Source organism: Enhydra lutris, unplaced genomic scaffold (assembly GCF_002288905.1).
Source record: "Enhydra lutris kenyoni isolate GAN:26980312 unplaced genomic scaffold, ASM228890v2 scaffoldscaffold29, whole genome shotgun sequence".
NCBI classification, from domain to species: domain Eukaryota; kingdom Metazoa; phylum Chordata; class Mammalia; order Carnivora; family Mustelidae; genus Enhydra; species Enhydra lutris.
In genome coordinates this window covers 4,556,261-4,569,958 of record NW_019154113.1, presented here as the reverse complement: position 1 = coordinate 4,569,958, position 13,698 = coordinate 4,556,261, and the positions used below count along the sequence as shown (strand labels likewise).

Sequence of the window (13,698 nt, the reverse complement as noted above, 5' to 3'; positions counted from 1 at the left end):
TTTTTTTTTTTATTTATTTGACAGAGAGAGAGATCACAAGTAGGTAGAGAGACAGGCAGAGAGGGAAGGGGAAGCAGGCTGCCTGCTCAGCAGGGATGCAGGGCTCGATCCCAGGACCCTGAGATCATGACCTGAGCCAAAGGCAGAGGCTTAACCCACTGAGCCACCCAGGTGCCTCTCTCTGAGGTTCTTCACCTGCTAGACCTTACAGGGTTACTGTGAGGGTGAGCTGAAAAAGTGGCCATGGAAGTCTGCGTGTGCGTTGCGAAGGGTCAGCGAGATGGTGTCATCATGAAATCACAGCTCAATTTCCCTACAGAGGGTTTCCCTACAGTCTGACCTTGAGTGTGCCTTTGGAGGCAATAGACTGTTGCATGTTGACGGTTTAAAATGCCATCCTAGGGGCGCCTGGGTGGCTCAGTGGTTAAAGCCTCTGCCTTCGGCTCAGGTCATGATCTCAGGGTCCTGGGATCGAGTCCCGCATCAGGCTCTCTGCTCAGCAGGGAGCCTGTCTCCTCCTCCTGTCTCTCTCTGCCTGCCTCTCTGCCTACTTGTGATCTGTCTGTCAAAAAAAAAAAAAAAAATCTTAAAAAAAAAAATGCCATCCTAGCTTTGCTTCTAAGTTATTTTTGTGCTTCTATTTCCCATTGATCTGGTTTCTACGGTAATATTTCCTTCTGTTTGTTCGCCTTAAATCATAGTGGCAGCTAACCACTACTAATTCTGATATTTACAGTATTTTGAGCAGATGTGCTTTTTCAGCACTGATTACCCCTTTTTTCTCATTTGGTCATTCATTAACTAAATCATTGAATTCATCTTCTTCCTGAATCTGGGAGGAAGGCTGACCTCCCCCTTTCTCTTATCTCTCCCTTCCTTTACTCCCTGTAATCATTCTCCGGTCATTTTTGAAGCTCTCCTTTACACTATGGAGACTTCACAGGCTTTTTGGCCTGTTGAATGACCAATCTTACCGTTCTTTTCCTACCTGTTCACTATATTTCTAATCTACTTGTCTCAACAGGCATCCTTTTGGCCTTTAAGAATCTATTCCTTTCGTTTCCTTTCTTTAATGCGTGGACCTCTGTCCATGGGATGTTCTGGGTTCTCAGGTCTTGACTTCTCCCATCTTTATTTGACTTGTTACCACTGTATCAGTGCTATAGTAACAAAGTAACAAAAATCGGTTGGCTTAAAATAACAGAGATTTACTGTCTCAAGTTCTGGAGGCTAGAAGTCTGACATCAAGGTGGCAGTAGCAGCAAGCTTCTCTCTTCCTTCTGAGCTCCAGGAAAGAGAGCTCCTTTCCCTAGCTTCCGGTGGTGGCTGGCTGTCCTTGGCGTTCTTGGGTCATAGACACATGACTCCACCCACATGCTGTCTTGTCATTGCACAACTTCACATCATCCTGTCTCTGCACTTACCTGCCTTTGTGACCAAATTTCCCCTCTTTATAAGGACACCAGTCATATTACTTGGGGACCTACCTTAATGACCTCATTTTAACTTTATCTCTCCAAAGACTCTGTCCAATGAGGGCCACATTCAGAGGTACTAGAGGTTAGGGCTTCAACATATCTTTTATGGGGAACACATTTCAGCCCATAACACCATCCTTGTGGCCACTGCTCCATTGCCCATGGCCTGGGTCGCCTGGTCATGGTCACCTCCTATGCACGGGTGGATGTCTGATCTCCTGCTTGTCCTTACATCCTGAATGTCCCATCTCTTCTTGAGAGCCTTTCCCTGTCAGAGCACAAAGACTTGAGCAGCAGGTGTTTTGAAGTGTCACACCAAGGGATTCCCCCCAGGGGGCAAGGAGGCGCCGTCGGTCGGGTCTTGTCCATTGTAGCCCTCACCTGCACAAGGAGGCTGGGACAGAACACTGTCTCCAATGTGCTGATCCTTTGTCTAGCCAAATCCCTGTCCTCCCTGGCCTCCTCGGGCAGTCGGGGTTCCCGGAGAACATTTGCAGACGTCTTCATTTGCAGGGTTTCTTTTGACTTGTTCTTCAGGCTCTTTGCCAAGTTCATTCTATTTCAATTAGATCTGTGGTTTCTGCCGTGTCTCCAGCCATCTGGGTGCTCTGACTGCTGCTTCCCATGTCAGAAGGTGGCTCTTGGCTCTCTGGCTGGCCCAGCGAGGAAAAGGCACCCTCTGTCATCATCCCAGGAATTTTTGTTTAACCACTAAAAGGAAGGCTTGGGTTTTATGTTGCCAAGGATTCACAGATACATTTTATTTATTTATTTATTTATTTATTTATTTATTTAAGATTTTATTTATTTATTTGACAGACAGAGATTACAAGTAGGCAGAGAGGCAGGCAGAGAGAGAGAGAGGAGGAAGCAGGCTCCCTGCTGAGCAGAGAGCCTGATGTGGGGCTCCATCTTAGGACCCTGGAATCATGACCTGAGCCGAAGGCAGAGGCTTTAACCCACTGAGCCACCCAGGCACCCCTCACAAATACATTTTAGAAGATTCTGTCTCCCCCACCCCCTTTGAACATGTGTGTCTTGATAGAATGGACTGATTCTATAAGCTGCCTTTTCGTGTCATGCCCTCGTGTCCTGGAGCTTGAATTGGTCCCCTCACGGGATTTACAGCCTCAAGGAGGGAAGGTTCTTACAGAGTTAGCCATAGGCCAAGGTCAAACACAGACCAACTGATAGGAACCATGAAGTGGCAACACAGAGAGAAGACTGAGTTCCGCTCTGCTGGGCTCTGTAGAGACCGGGAGGAGGTGAAACTGACTCTCCACTTTGGTGAGGCTATTCCCCACCTAACCAGTGGCAGAGGCACACAGCTCCCTACCAACCCCCAACTATCAAGGTCAAAATCCAGGCTGAAAGCTTCGTAGACCCTAGCCCTTCGCTTACCAATCATCTTTCTTCGACCAGTGAGGGTTGCACTGATGTAAAAGCAAACGTAAGTGATATAATTGTGGCGTTCTGGCTCTTCCACTGTGATGGTTTAGGTCCGGTGGCTCCAAGTAAGTTTGTGTAAAGTCCGGTAATCGCCGTTCCCTCCCCCACCAGATTGCAGCCCCCATCGCAGGACAAGGAGGTCTTTGGTACACAGAAGCACACCAAGTGTCACTCTGTGCTGAGCCATGCCCTTCCATACATCTAAGCGTTCCCTGATTCGGTCCTAATGGTTACCACGGCCTCAGGAAGCATGTGTCTAGGTCAGCCCCTGTGCCTTCTGGAAGAGCAGTACTTCCTTCTCTGTTGCCTAACATTCAGAGGGCTCATGCTTGAGGACAAACATGAGTGTGTTTCCGTCTGTTTGCTCCAGAGCGGGAGTGGGGGGTGCCTTAGCCACAGCACTGGTGAATGGGGGCGGGGGGTGGAGGGGTCCTCCGCATCCAGCTGTCTTTGATTTTGCAATTCGGCGTGCATGGCTTTCATTATGCAAGCACTTGGCTTCTGTCCCTCGGAAACTTGTTTATTGTGATCCTTCCCCCGGCTAAACACAAATAAGTAACAAGGGCTTCGTGGCTTGCCCTGCTTGGTTTCCACGTCAAGTGTCCTGTCATCTGCTGAACTGTGCGCCTGTTGACTTCCCTTCCGCCGCTTTGTAAACACTCAGACACCCTGTCATGTTTGGGCACCAACAGGAAAATCACTTTTGTCAATGAAAATTTTCAAACCAACCCAAGACGAGGTAGAAATCTCACACACATTTTTTTTTTTCAACCGCCAAGCCCAGAAGTCCTTTCCCAAGGATGTCTAGACTCCGAGTGTATTGTTCTGTGTTCAGACTTCTGCTTTTGACTCATTCTTCTGGGGCGTGAGTTTAACAGATTTCCACCCTGCAGAACCTCTGGTTGGGGGGTGGGTAAGACCTAGAAAGAACTCTCAATTTTAGGAAATGGCGGCATCTGCTTCCTCCACTTCCCCGCGTCTGGCAAATTCGGCGGTGCGCACAGCCACTCTCTTCTTCTCGATTTTCTTCTGCTAGAACAGTGCTCTCCAAATGAAGCAAGATGGCATCGCCATGACACAGACCCTCGTGGGAGACGAGGAGGCAGTCCAGGCACCCAAGCTTGCAGGATTGACAGGATTTAGACAGGAGGCAGAAGGGCTGTGAATTCCAGGGGAGACAACCCAGAGCAGGGTGCAGAGCCAATGCAGGGACAGACCTGGGTGTGAAAGCAGAGGCCAGCCAGGCCTGCAGAAGCTCGGACCCTCGAGAGACCTCATGACACCCCCCGTCAAAACGAGGCTGGTTTTCAGGAATAGCTCTCTTAGCTCCAGGCCCACCAGCCTTGTGCTTCCCACAGTGTCCAAGCATTGCCAAACCACACACATTCCCGGGGGAAGGTTGGCAGCTCCCCAGCCAGCCCCCCTGGCAGATGGGCCGGTCAGTTGCTGACGGTGAGGCCACACTCCCTGGGTCCCCACAGCCTACCTGAGAATCTCAGCGTCGGGTCCGCATTCTGAGGCCTGTGTTTCCTTCATGAACAGGCAGTTTCTGTGTTTCATTGACATTTTTTCCTTGGCCTTGACTCCTCTGCTCTTGGCAGCTCACCCATCCCCCAGTCACTTCTACCTACAATGAATTAACTCTGCAAGCCCTCTGCCAGCGGGGACGCAGAGGGCAAGCAGAGGGCAGGGAGGAGACGGTGAGGCAGACAGCTGGAAAGTGGCTGGGGAGACTGGCGGTGTGGGGGCTCCCCAGGGAAGGAATTCGGGAGCCCTGCTGCAGGCAGCCTAGGTGGGGGAGGTGGGGAAAGGCTGAAGGGTTGTGACATTTTCCGGCGATCGATTGGGTTGGAGGTGTGAATGGACGGATCGAGGTTCTCAGTGGTTGGATTCTGGGCCAGTGCACAAGCATTTATTTAGTGTCTGCCGCACGCAGGGCACGCTGCTGACCACCTGAGACTGTCGGTCAAGGCTCTGTGCAGCAGGTGCCCACTGGCTGGGCTCTGGACTGCCTCCTGGGGCACAGGGGATGAGCCCCAAGTCTGAGTTAATGCGGAGCAAAATCAGCAGGTGGGATCCTATAAGGGGGGACGAGCCAGACAGAGCCCGAGAAGGTGTCCACGTCTGCTACAACTTACCCGAGGACCCACGTAGAGCTAGGCAGGCAGACGCCGGGCTCAGGGCTCCTGAGGTCGAGCCCTTGCTCTTAATGGGATTATAGGCTGCAGGTCAGGGTTCCCAGAACATGACAGAAATGCAGGAGAGAGACCGCAATCGGGCTCATTTCCGGTTTGTTAGGATTTTTGATGGTCCTGTCATTTGATTTATAAGACTTTCCGTAGACATCTAAGATGTGTCTTAAAAATCAAAATCAAAACCAGCCTCCTTTTCAGCTTCCTTTCGGCTGCTGGGTCAGTCCAAGACAGATCCCCTTGGTGTTGAATGACCAGAAATGGGCACACAGGGTGAGTGGAGAGTCAGACTGTGATCTGGGCCTCTTGGCTTTGTGCCCAGCTCTCTAGACCTGGGCCCGGGACCGGTGTGTGTCTCCAAGAACCCAGGAAGAGGAGGCCACCAGGCCCTTGGAGGGCCTTCCTTGACTGGACATTGCAGAGCCTGGAACCTTCCTCTCAGCCCGCCCCTGGGTCGGCCATCATGCTGATCCCAAGGCTCCCTCCAGGGGAACACTGTCCTTCTCAGCACACAAGCCAGGGACAATCCTGGGTCCAGAAGTGACCTAGACATCATCTGGCCCCAACCACTTCTTTGACAAATGAAAACCAACAATAACCAGACCAAGGGTGATGCAATTATGAATTATAGAAAGATTAGGAAGAAGCCCATGTGTCTGGATTTGAACTTCAGGCATCAGGATTCACTCCTGTGGAATACAGAGCTGTGTCGGATCCGCTGAGAAGCAGCGACACCCCAGCAGCAGTGGGCACACCTAGCACCCAGATTCTAGTTTCTAAATACCATTTTCTGCTCAAGGGAATCAGGGCAGATTCTGGGGGCTGGGGCTTGGAAAGCAACAGAAACGGGGGTGTCCGATGTTGCCAGGAAGTAAGGAAATATCCCAAACAGGTAGGAATATGTCAAAGGAACACAGGAGCCCCCTTGATGGGACTCCCACTGGCCAAACTGGGGGTGACCAGAGCGGCAAAAGACATAATGATAATAATAATTGTAACACTTAGAATAAAGAAAGAATCCATGACTCCATAGCAATACTTAAAAGGAGCAGGGAGCCCCCCTTCTGTACAGAAGAATGCCAGGTAACAAATGCAGAAGGAATGGTAGTTTTAGGAAAATCACTGCTTTGTAACCATCAACGTACTGACTGAGCCAGGCTAGGCTCAACAATGGCCACTGAAACCACTGGGTGAAATGATGTAGGAACACAAGACAGAATATCACTCAGAATATCACTCTACCCGTGCTTACGAATCACAGAGTAAAATGCACCTTTACAAAGGTCGGCGGGGGGGGGGTCCGACGGACACTACCTTCAACAAGGGAGCGGACTTGGCATCATCAGTAGCAGAACAAGCTGACAGCAGGTGACCTATGGTGACGTTCTGTTGAGAGGACTCAGGGTTGTCTGAGATGCTTGCCAAAAATGCTTCCCTTGAATCTGAACACGAAGGGAAACAACTGAGTGAATTCAGATTCTGGGGCAGTCTACAAGGCCGCTGGAATGACTTGAAAAACTGCATTGCCAGTGTTGAAAAAGACATAAGAAGCCACAAAGACTCAGGGCACCTGGGTGGCTCAGTGGGTTAAGCCTCTGCCTTCGGCTCAGGTCATGATCTCAGGGTCCTGGGATCGAGCCAACATCGGGCTCTTTGCTCAGCGGGGAGCCTGCTTCCCCCTCTCTCTCTGCCTGCTCTCTGCCTACTTGTGATCTCTCTCCCTGCCAAATAAATAAATAAAATCTTTAAGAAGCCACGAGGACTCTTCTAGGTTAAAGTAGAGGGACATGCAATGTGTGCTTCTGGATGGGATCCTGAATCAGGACACAAAATAGTCAAAAAAGACCCTTTGGGATAACTGGGACTATGTGGACATGGACGGTGGATTTGATAATATTGTATTGATTTCATTTCTTGAAAATGATCAGTATATGGCAGTCAAGTAGGAAAATATTCTTGTTCTGTAGAGACACATGCTGAAGTATTCTGGGGTGAAGTGCCACAATAGCTATGATTTACTTGGAAACGATGCAGCAAAAAAGGAAGAGTATGGGGAACCCCAGGGGGTACAGCTAGTTAAGCATCTGAGCCTTGGTTTTGGCTCAGGTCATGATCTCATAGGTTACGGGGTCGAGCCCTGTGCAGGCTCCATGCTCAGCATGGACTCTGCTTGGGACTCTCTCCCTCTGCCCCTCCCCCTCTAAAATAAGTAAATCTTAAAAAAAAAAGTGGTGTGTATGGAGGAAAAAGAGAGAAAGCAAATGTGATGTCAGGTTAACAGTGGAATCTAAATGAAGGGCATTTCATGTATATTCACAAAGTTCAGCTCTTCCGCAGTTCTGAAATTTTTCAAAATAAAAAAGTGTGGGGAAAACCGTAATGACAAGGGAAGCAGCAGTAGAGTGACCTTGTCTTTTTTAAAAAAATCAGCTGAGGCTAAAACTTCATTCTCTTGACTCCAAATCCAACAGAGCCTCACCTGTCCGTCTCCATCCAGGTGAATGGGGAGACAAGACAGAGTCCTTCACCTCCTGGGTCCGAGACCAGAGTTTGGAGACGGTGTCCCAGACCCACGCATTCCAATCCGGGCAGCGTTGCTAAGGAGATAAAGACCAGGCACACATCGCCATCTAGTGGCCACATAAGGAAGCGTGCCTGCTGCTGCCTATTCTGAACCCAAAACTTAACCCACGTTATTGGTCCCGGCTCCGCCCCCCGCCCCCCCCCCCCCCCCCCCCCCCCCCGCCCCGCCAGGCCCCTGGCTTGGTTGTTACAATGGTTGTAACATTTTCCCTTTGGCCAAGCACTGATTTTTTGTTTCATATGGACTTCCAGTTGCTTTGGAGAAACAAGCCAAAAAGCTGATTTCCTGCCCCCAGAAACCGAATTGAGACCCAATCCTTTGAGAATACAGAAAAAAGAGAAAAACCCTGCTCATGTGTATTTAACCACCACACCCCACCACACTGGCCTTTCTGACTCCCTCTTGTGGAAATAAACGAAGGCCAACCAAATGAGAAAAGCAAAGGCAATTTATTCCAAGTTTGCTGTAGCAAGGGAGTCAGCTACCCTCTCCTGCGTTTTGGCAGAGCCGTGGGAACACTTTCTGGTAGGAGAAAAGGGAAGCCTCAGGTTGGCCCCCCCCCACCCTGGGGGGCCATCAATGGGGAAGCTGGAGACAGCTCACGAGAAGGGAGGTTGTCCTGTGTGATTGGTTGGGGGAGCACTTTGGCTTCCTCTGGCTCATTTAAGTGGGATGTGGGGACAAAGACTGGGGAATCTGCCTGTGATTCCTGGCCCTTTGGGGCTGATTGTTACAGAAGTTACTGGATCGGTGCTAGCCATGGTGGTGTGGCTCCCTACAAGTCTGGCTCAGAGCGGGCTGGCTTCCTGGGCTCATTATTGTAGAGAAGGGGGTTAGTTTCCCAGGCAGGTTGCCACACGTGGCGTGTCAAAGTTCTGTTTTTTATATACGGCCTGGCCACTGTCTGTGTATTTGGTTCTTCTCACTCTGGAAGCAGCCCATCCACAAGCTCCCAGTGTGGGATCCGCCGTATTGCAAGCGGCAGCCCCTCTCAGGGGGGTTGGGAGACCCAAGTTGGGTCTTCTGTCTTTTTCTCCAGTCTGAGGGAAACCCCTCCAAGCATGGGTGGCTCTGTACAAAACAGGTGTCATTCCCGCGGATTCCGGCCCTGGAAGAGGGAACATTCATGGACCCCCCCACCCCCACAAATGGGTTCCCCCTAGAGGCTGGAGAGTTGGGGGGCGAAGTTTTGCAGAGGTCACTTGTGAGATGCAGGTGCGGATGGAAATAGGTTACACACACCCCCCCCCCCCAGTGCCAGCCACAAGGTGGCCAAGGTCCTGACACCCTGGGACTCCAGCTGAGATGAACAGAAACAGACGCACAGTCGAATAAATCATTGCTCTATTCTAAGGCGACACTGGCCCCTGGGCTTCCCGCCCAAGGGGGCTTTTCCCCTTTCTCCAAACCCAGGCTCTCCGTGTGAAGTGGGCCCACCTCAAGCTGCCCTGGGTAGATCTCGACTGGCTCATAGACATCTCCTGCCAGATCACGGAGCTGGACCTTTCTGCCAACTGCCTGGCTTCCCTCCCCTCCGTCATCCCCTGGGGACTCATCAACCTCCGGAAGCTGAACCTCTCCAAGAACCACCTGGGGGAGCTGCCTGCCGTGCAGTCATCGGACGAAATCATCTGCTCCAGGTGGGCACCCGCCCCCTCGCAGGCCCCTCGGGGTGTGCACGGGGACCTCCGAACCCAGCACGACCCCCCGCTCCTCCCAGTCCTCCTGCTACGTACTCCTGAATCAGAGTTTGTGGTTGGAAATCCAGTTCTCCGTAAAAGGAGGGGAATTCTGCTGCCCTTACACAGTTCCGAGGAATACGGTCCCCCCTCCTTTCGAGGAGGATGCAGAGACGTCTGGGGGGGACGGTTTGTCGCGGCCCAACCTTATACTGTGCATGGTGGCCGTGCCCGCTGCTCACCCAAGATGTCCCCTCTTGGTCCTACAGACGGAAATCCAAGGAGGCTGGACGTCGCCTGCCTGGGGGACACAGTGAGGCCCAGGGGCGCCCGTTTTTATTTGACCTCCCAGGGACAGTGGGAAGGGCCTCCCAGAAAGAGTTACCCTGAAAGCGCTCTGGCAGCGGGTGGATGGCGTGGGCAGCTCCTAGTTTCCTTTCTCGGGAGGCCTTGGGAGGAAGCCTGAGCATGGACCCTGGAGCTCCATGAGAAGGGGAAGGGCCTTACCTTTGCTGACGGGCGGTGATCCTCACTCTGTAAGGATTTGAGCCAAGTTCAAAAGCTAAGGCTTCACTTAGAGTGAGCTAAGAGAGAATGCTGCACAGGGCACAGGGTCAGGAAGTAAGCCATGGGGAAGAAGGCCCCACCCCACACAAACATTTCAAGAACAAGGGCCTTCTGTGTGGGGTCCTCAGCCAGGGCAAGCCGTGGGGGTCCAGGTGGCTCGAAACACAGCCCTGTGTCCTTCCAGCAGCTTCGAGGGCACCAGCTGACTTTGCTATCATCTCCTGAGAAAGGTTTGCATCCCTACTGGTCAGTGAGACCAGGGCCCACCAAAGACACATGTGATTTTCTTTGTCTCTGCGGGACATGGTAACAGTTAATGGGATGAAAAGACATTTTCAGTGCACGCTCTTCAGCACTGCATGAGGGGAAATACAGAGAAACATGTCGCAGGGATGCCTTTCCTCTTTCTTCTGATGCCCTGCCTCCCTCCCCAACCACAGGCTCCTCGAGATTGACATTTCCAGCAACAAATTACCGTACCTCCCGCCGGGATTCCTGCACCTCTCCAAACTCCAAAAACTGACAGCTTCCAAAAACTACTTAGAGAAACTGTTTGAAGAAGAAGGTGGTACGTTGTATCATCGGCACCGACCTCAGTCGTCGTTTTGTTCTTGGCCGTCGTCTTCTTACCGCGTTACGATTTTCTTTCTCCCCAGCCACTAACTGGATCGGTTTGCGGAAGCTGCAGGAACTCGATATTTCTGACAATAAATTGACGGAACTCCCTGCACTTTTCCTCCACTGCTTCAAGTCCCTCAGTTTTCTGAACGTCTCCAGAAATAACCTGAAGGTGTTTCCAGACGCCTGGGCCTGCCCTTTGGTGAGTATTGTACCAGAAATCAGGAAAGGCCGGTCAAGCCAGCATCTCAGGTGCACCGGAGCTCTGGTCAGGGCTCTGTCTCACTTCCTCCTCTTGGTGACCAGGTTGGGTAGCAGCACTGCTGTTCCCTTGTTACCACTCAGAGGTGTCACTGGGCATCGAGCCCCTGAGTGTCTTAGGCGACTCACCTGAAAGCCAGCCCTGCCTCCTCTCCTCCCCCCACCCCAGGCCCAGCTCCCGGCTTGAGATTCCTGCCGTAACCCCCATAGAACTTTCCACCATTACAGCCTGCCCATCTGGCATAGGAGGAGTTCTGCCCCAAGGGTGGGGGGGGTTGTGTGGTTCCTTTCCACGAGCTGTGAAATAAGAACAAAGAAGAGAAGAAGAAATAATTCGCCTCCACCTCCCTGCCAATTAAATGGTGTTTTTGTTTCTGGGGAAGTTTGCTTGTTAAAACAGATGGGCCGGCATAAAGAATATTTATGTGTTATTGCTGTTGGTTTCAAACCAAGAAACTCTCCATCGCTCGCATGTGCTTTCTGGCTTCAACAGATGTGTGTGGGAAACCCGCTCGTCCCTAGAGCTTGATCCTGAATGATGCCGTTATTTCCAAGGACAATGGGCCAGATGTTCTGGAATGAAGGGATAGGAGCAGGAGCCACCTTGGTCCCCCTCAGGAAACCGTTCCCGTCCCTTCCTTGGAGCAAGGACAGGAACACGGGACATGACAGTTTGTAGCCTCGTAACCGTGTTGTATTTATGACAGAGCCTTAGCTGTCGAGTTCTGATTTTTTACGTCAGTTTTGGAAAAGGTCTTTCACTGCACTTCAAAAGCAAATTAATATCTCCTTCTCTTTCTCGTCAAACTCCTAGAAATGTTGTAAAGCATCCAGAAATGCCCTGGAATCTCTACCGGACAAGATGGCTGTCTTCTGGAAAAACCACCTGCGGGATGTGGATTTCTCAGAAAATGCTCTCAAGGAAGTTCCCCTGGGGCTTTTCCAGCTTGACGTAAGCCTCATGGCCCTCTCTTTCTCATTGTCGGCTTTTGTGAGGAAATCAGTCCACGTCGCAGTACAATCTGTTGGCTTTTCCTGAGCTGCTGAGACCAAAAAAAAAAAAAAGAAAGAAAGAAAAAAAGAAAGAAAGAAAGAAAAAAAAAAGGTTCAACTCTCAAAATTGTGCTTGTTTATGAGCACAGATTGGGAGGAAGTGAGCAGCATGAAAACAGCTCTGTGAGGGAAAGGTAGAGCATAGGTTTTCATCCTCTAGGACTCTTCGTTGTTGAAAAGCATGAGCATAGCTCCGCAGCCATGTCTGGCCTTCTCCGGCCTCTGTCTTTCACACCCGGGTCCCACCCCTCCCCCACCCCCTCAAGGCCTACCGGTGTGCAAAGCTGAGGGAGCACTGTGGGGCAGGAGCTTCTTGCCCACCTCCCTCCCCAGAGGTGACAGAACTGGAATTCCTGGGGCTCAGAATCTTCCTTGGCTGTGAGCTCAAGAAAGTGCCTTTTTCCAGAACCCCATGTCCCCCCAACCCATCCACCTGGGACTGCTTTCCTGTCTCAGGTGCTTTGCTGATCCGTCTGTTTTCCCCACTCAGACGGGAGCCCCTGAAGGCGAGCATAGCTCCTGTTCATCTCTTGGCACCCAGGGCCGCCCCGGCTCAGGGCCTGACCAGCGTTGGCTGAAGGCACCCGAGCACACCTCAGCCCCCCGTCCTGCCATGCCAGCCTCATGGGTCCCCACAGGTTCTCGTGCAGGGAGAAGCACAGCTTCCCCTCGTGTTCAGGGACCCCTAAAGGGCCAGGAAGGTACCTTCCATCTGTGTGTTCTCAGGAAGCAGGGCAATTGAGTCTCAGGCCCCGAGGCGTGCACACATCAGGTGGGGCCCTGGTAGGTGAGGGCATAGGTCACTGCTACCCTCAGAGGCCCCCCTGGCCATGAGTTGAGTCCTCTGCTCTGGGTCGGTTTCCTCATTTCACGCCAGCCGTGTGCTGACTGGGTTTTCTGGTTTCCACTGAGGCCAGAAGCAGGAGATCCTGAGGGAAAGAATGTTGTCCAGGACTTTACCACTTGGCCCTGTGGGACCTTGTGTTTGCTCATGGGCCTCCCCCTTCGAATGGGGGTGCTGGGAGGCCCTGCACGACCCCAGGGTTCTGGAGCCTGGCGCGTGCACGGCCCTGTGAGACATTGGGTGACAAACTGGTTGTGACGGTGGGGAAGGCCTGGACCCCCCCCTTGACAGGGGAGAGGCGAGGGCATGGGTAAGGAGTACAAAGTGGTGGGGGGAATCCATTCGCACTCCTGAGCCACGGCCACCGAGGACAGGAGAGTCCGTGTCCCTAGGGAAGGTGTTGAGAAAGGTTGCAGGGTGCCCCCTATGCACCCACTAAGGTAAAATATGTGACAAGTCCAAGGACGGAGCTTGTCCCCCGCAGTCCCTGGTGGGTGGACAGAGGGCCAGTGGCCAGGGAGTCAGCAGGGGGCACCAGGCCAGCAGGGGACACCAGGTGTCCCCGCCACCCTCCCCTGCCCAGGGTATCACCTGAGGAGGTTATGGGAGGCAGGGGCGCCCCACAGTGTGCTGCAGTCCCTCCCCCGTGTGATACCTCGGCCCCCAGGACCCTCAGCATTAGCTGCTGCTCCCCGGACAGGCCCGGGCATAATTGTCACTCTTCAGAGGGCCCAACACTGAGACGTACTTGTCCTCCTTTCATTCTGGAATAACTGCCTCGCATTGATCGGGAGGGAAGGATTGTGTACAGACGGTCCTGTTTGCTGCGTTGGGTATAATCTCGCGAGTTCTAAAAGGCTCTTGAGCTCAACGCTGTTGGAATCTTCACGAAGGTGAATCGGTTGTCATCATTTTGCTGCATTGTCTCAGGGAGCTGACCCTTCTCCCTGTGGTGTTTGATGGTGTCTCTGCG

General features: G+C 52.2%; 1 protein-coding gene across 1 annotated transcript in view; it reads left to right on the top strand.

The window, feature by feature from the left end:
• The window catches only part of LOC111152708 (leucine rich repeat kinase 1), a 127,898-nt gene that overhangs the window by 57,569 nt on the left and 56,631 nt on the right, over positions 1 to 13,698 (top strand). Inside the window, exons 6-9 of the mRNA XM_022511281.1 lie at positions 9,117 to 9,343; positions 10,390 to 10,517; positions 10,606 to 10,769; positions 11,643 to 11,780. Coding sequence (XP_022366989.1) covers positions 9,117 to 9,343; positions 10,390 to 10,517; positions 10,606 to 10,769; positions 11,643 to 11,780 — 657 coding nt within the window. The remainder of the gene's footprint in view (positions 1 to 9,116; positions 9,344 to 10,389; positions 10,518 to 10,605; positions 10,770 to 11,642; positions 11,781 to 13,698) is intronic.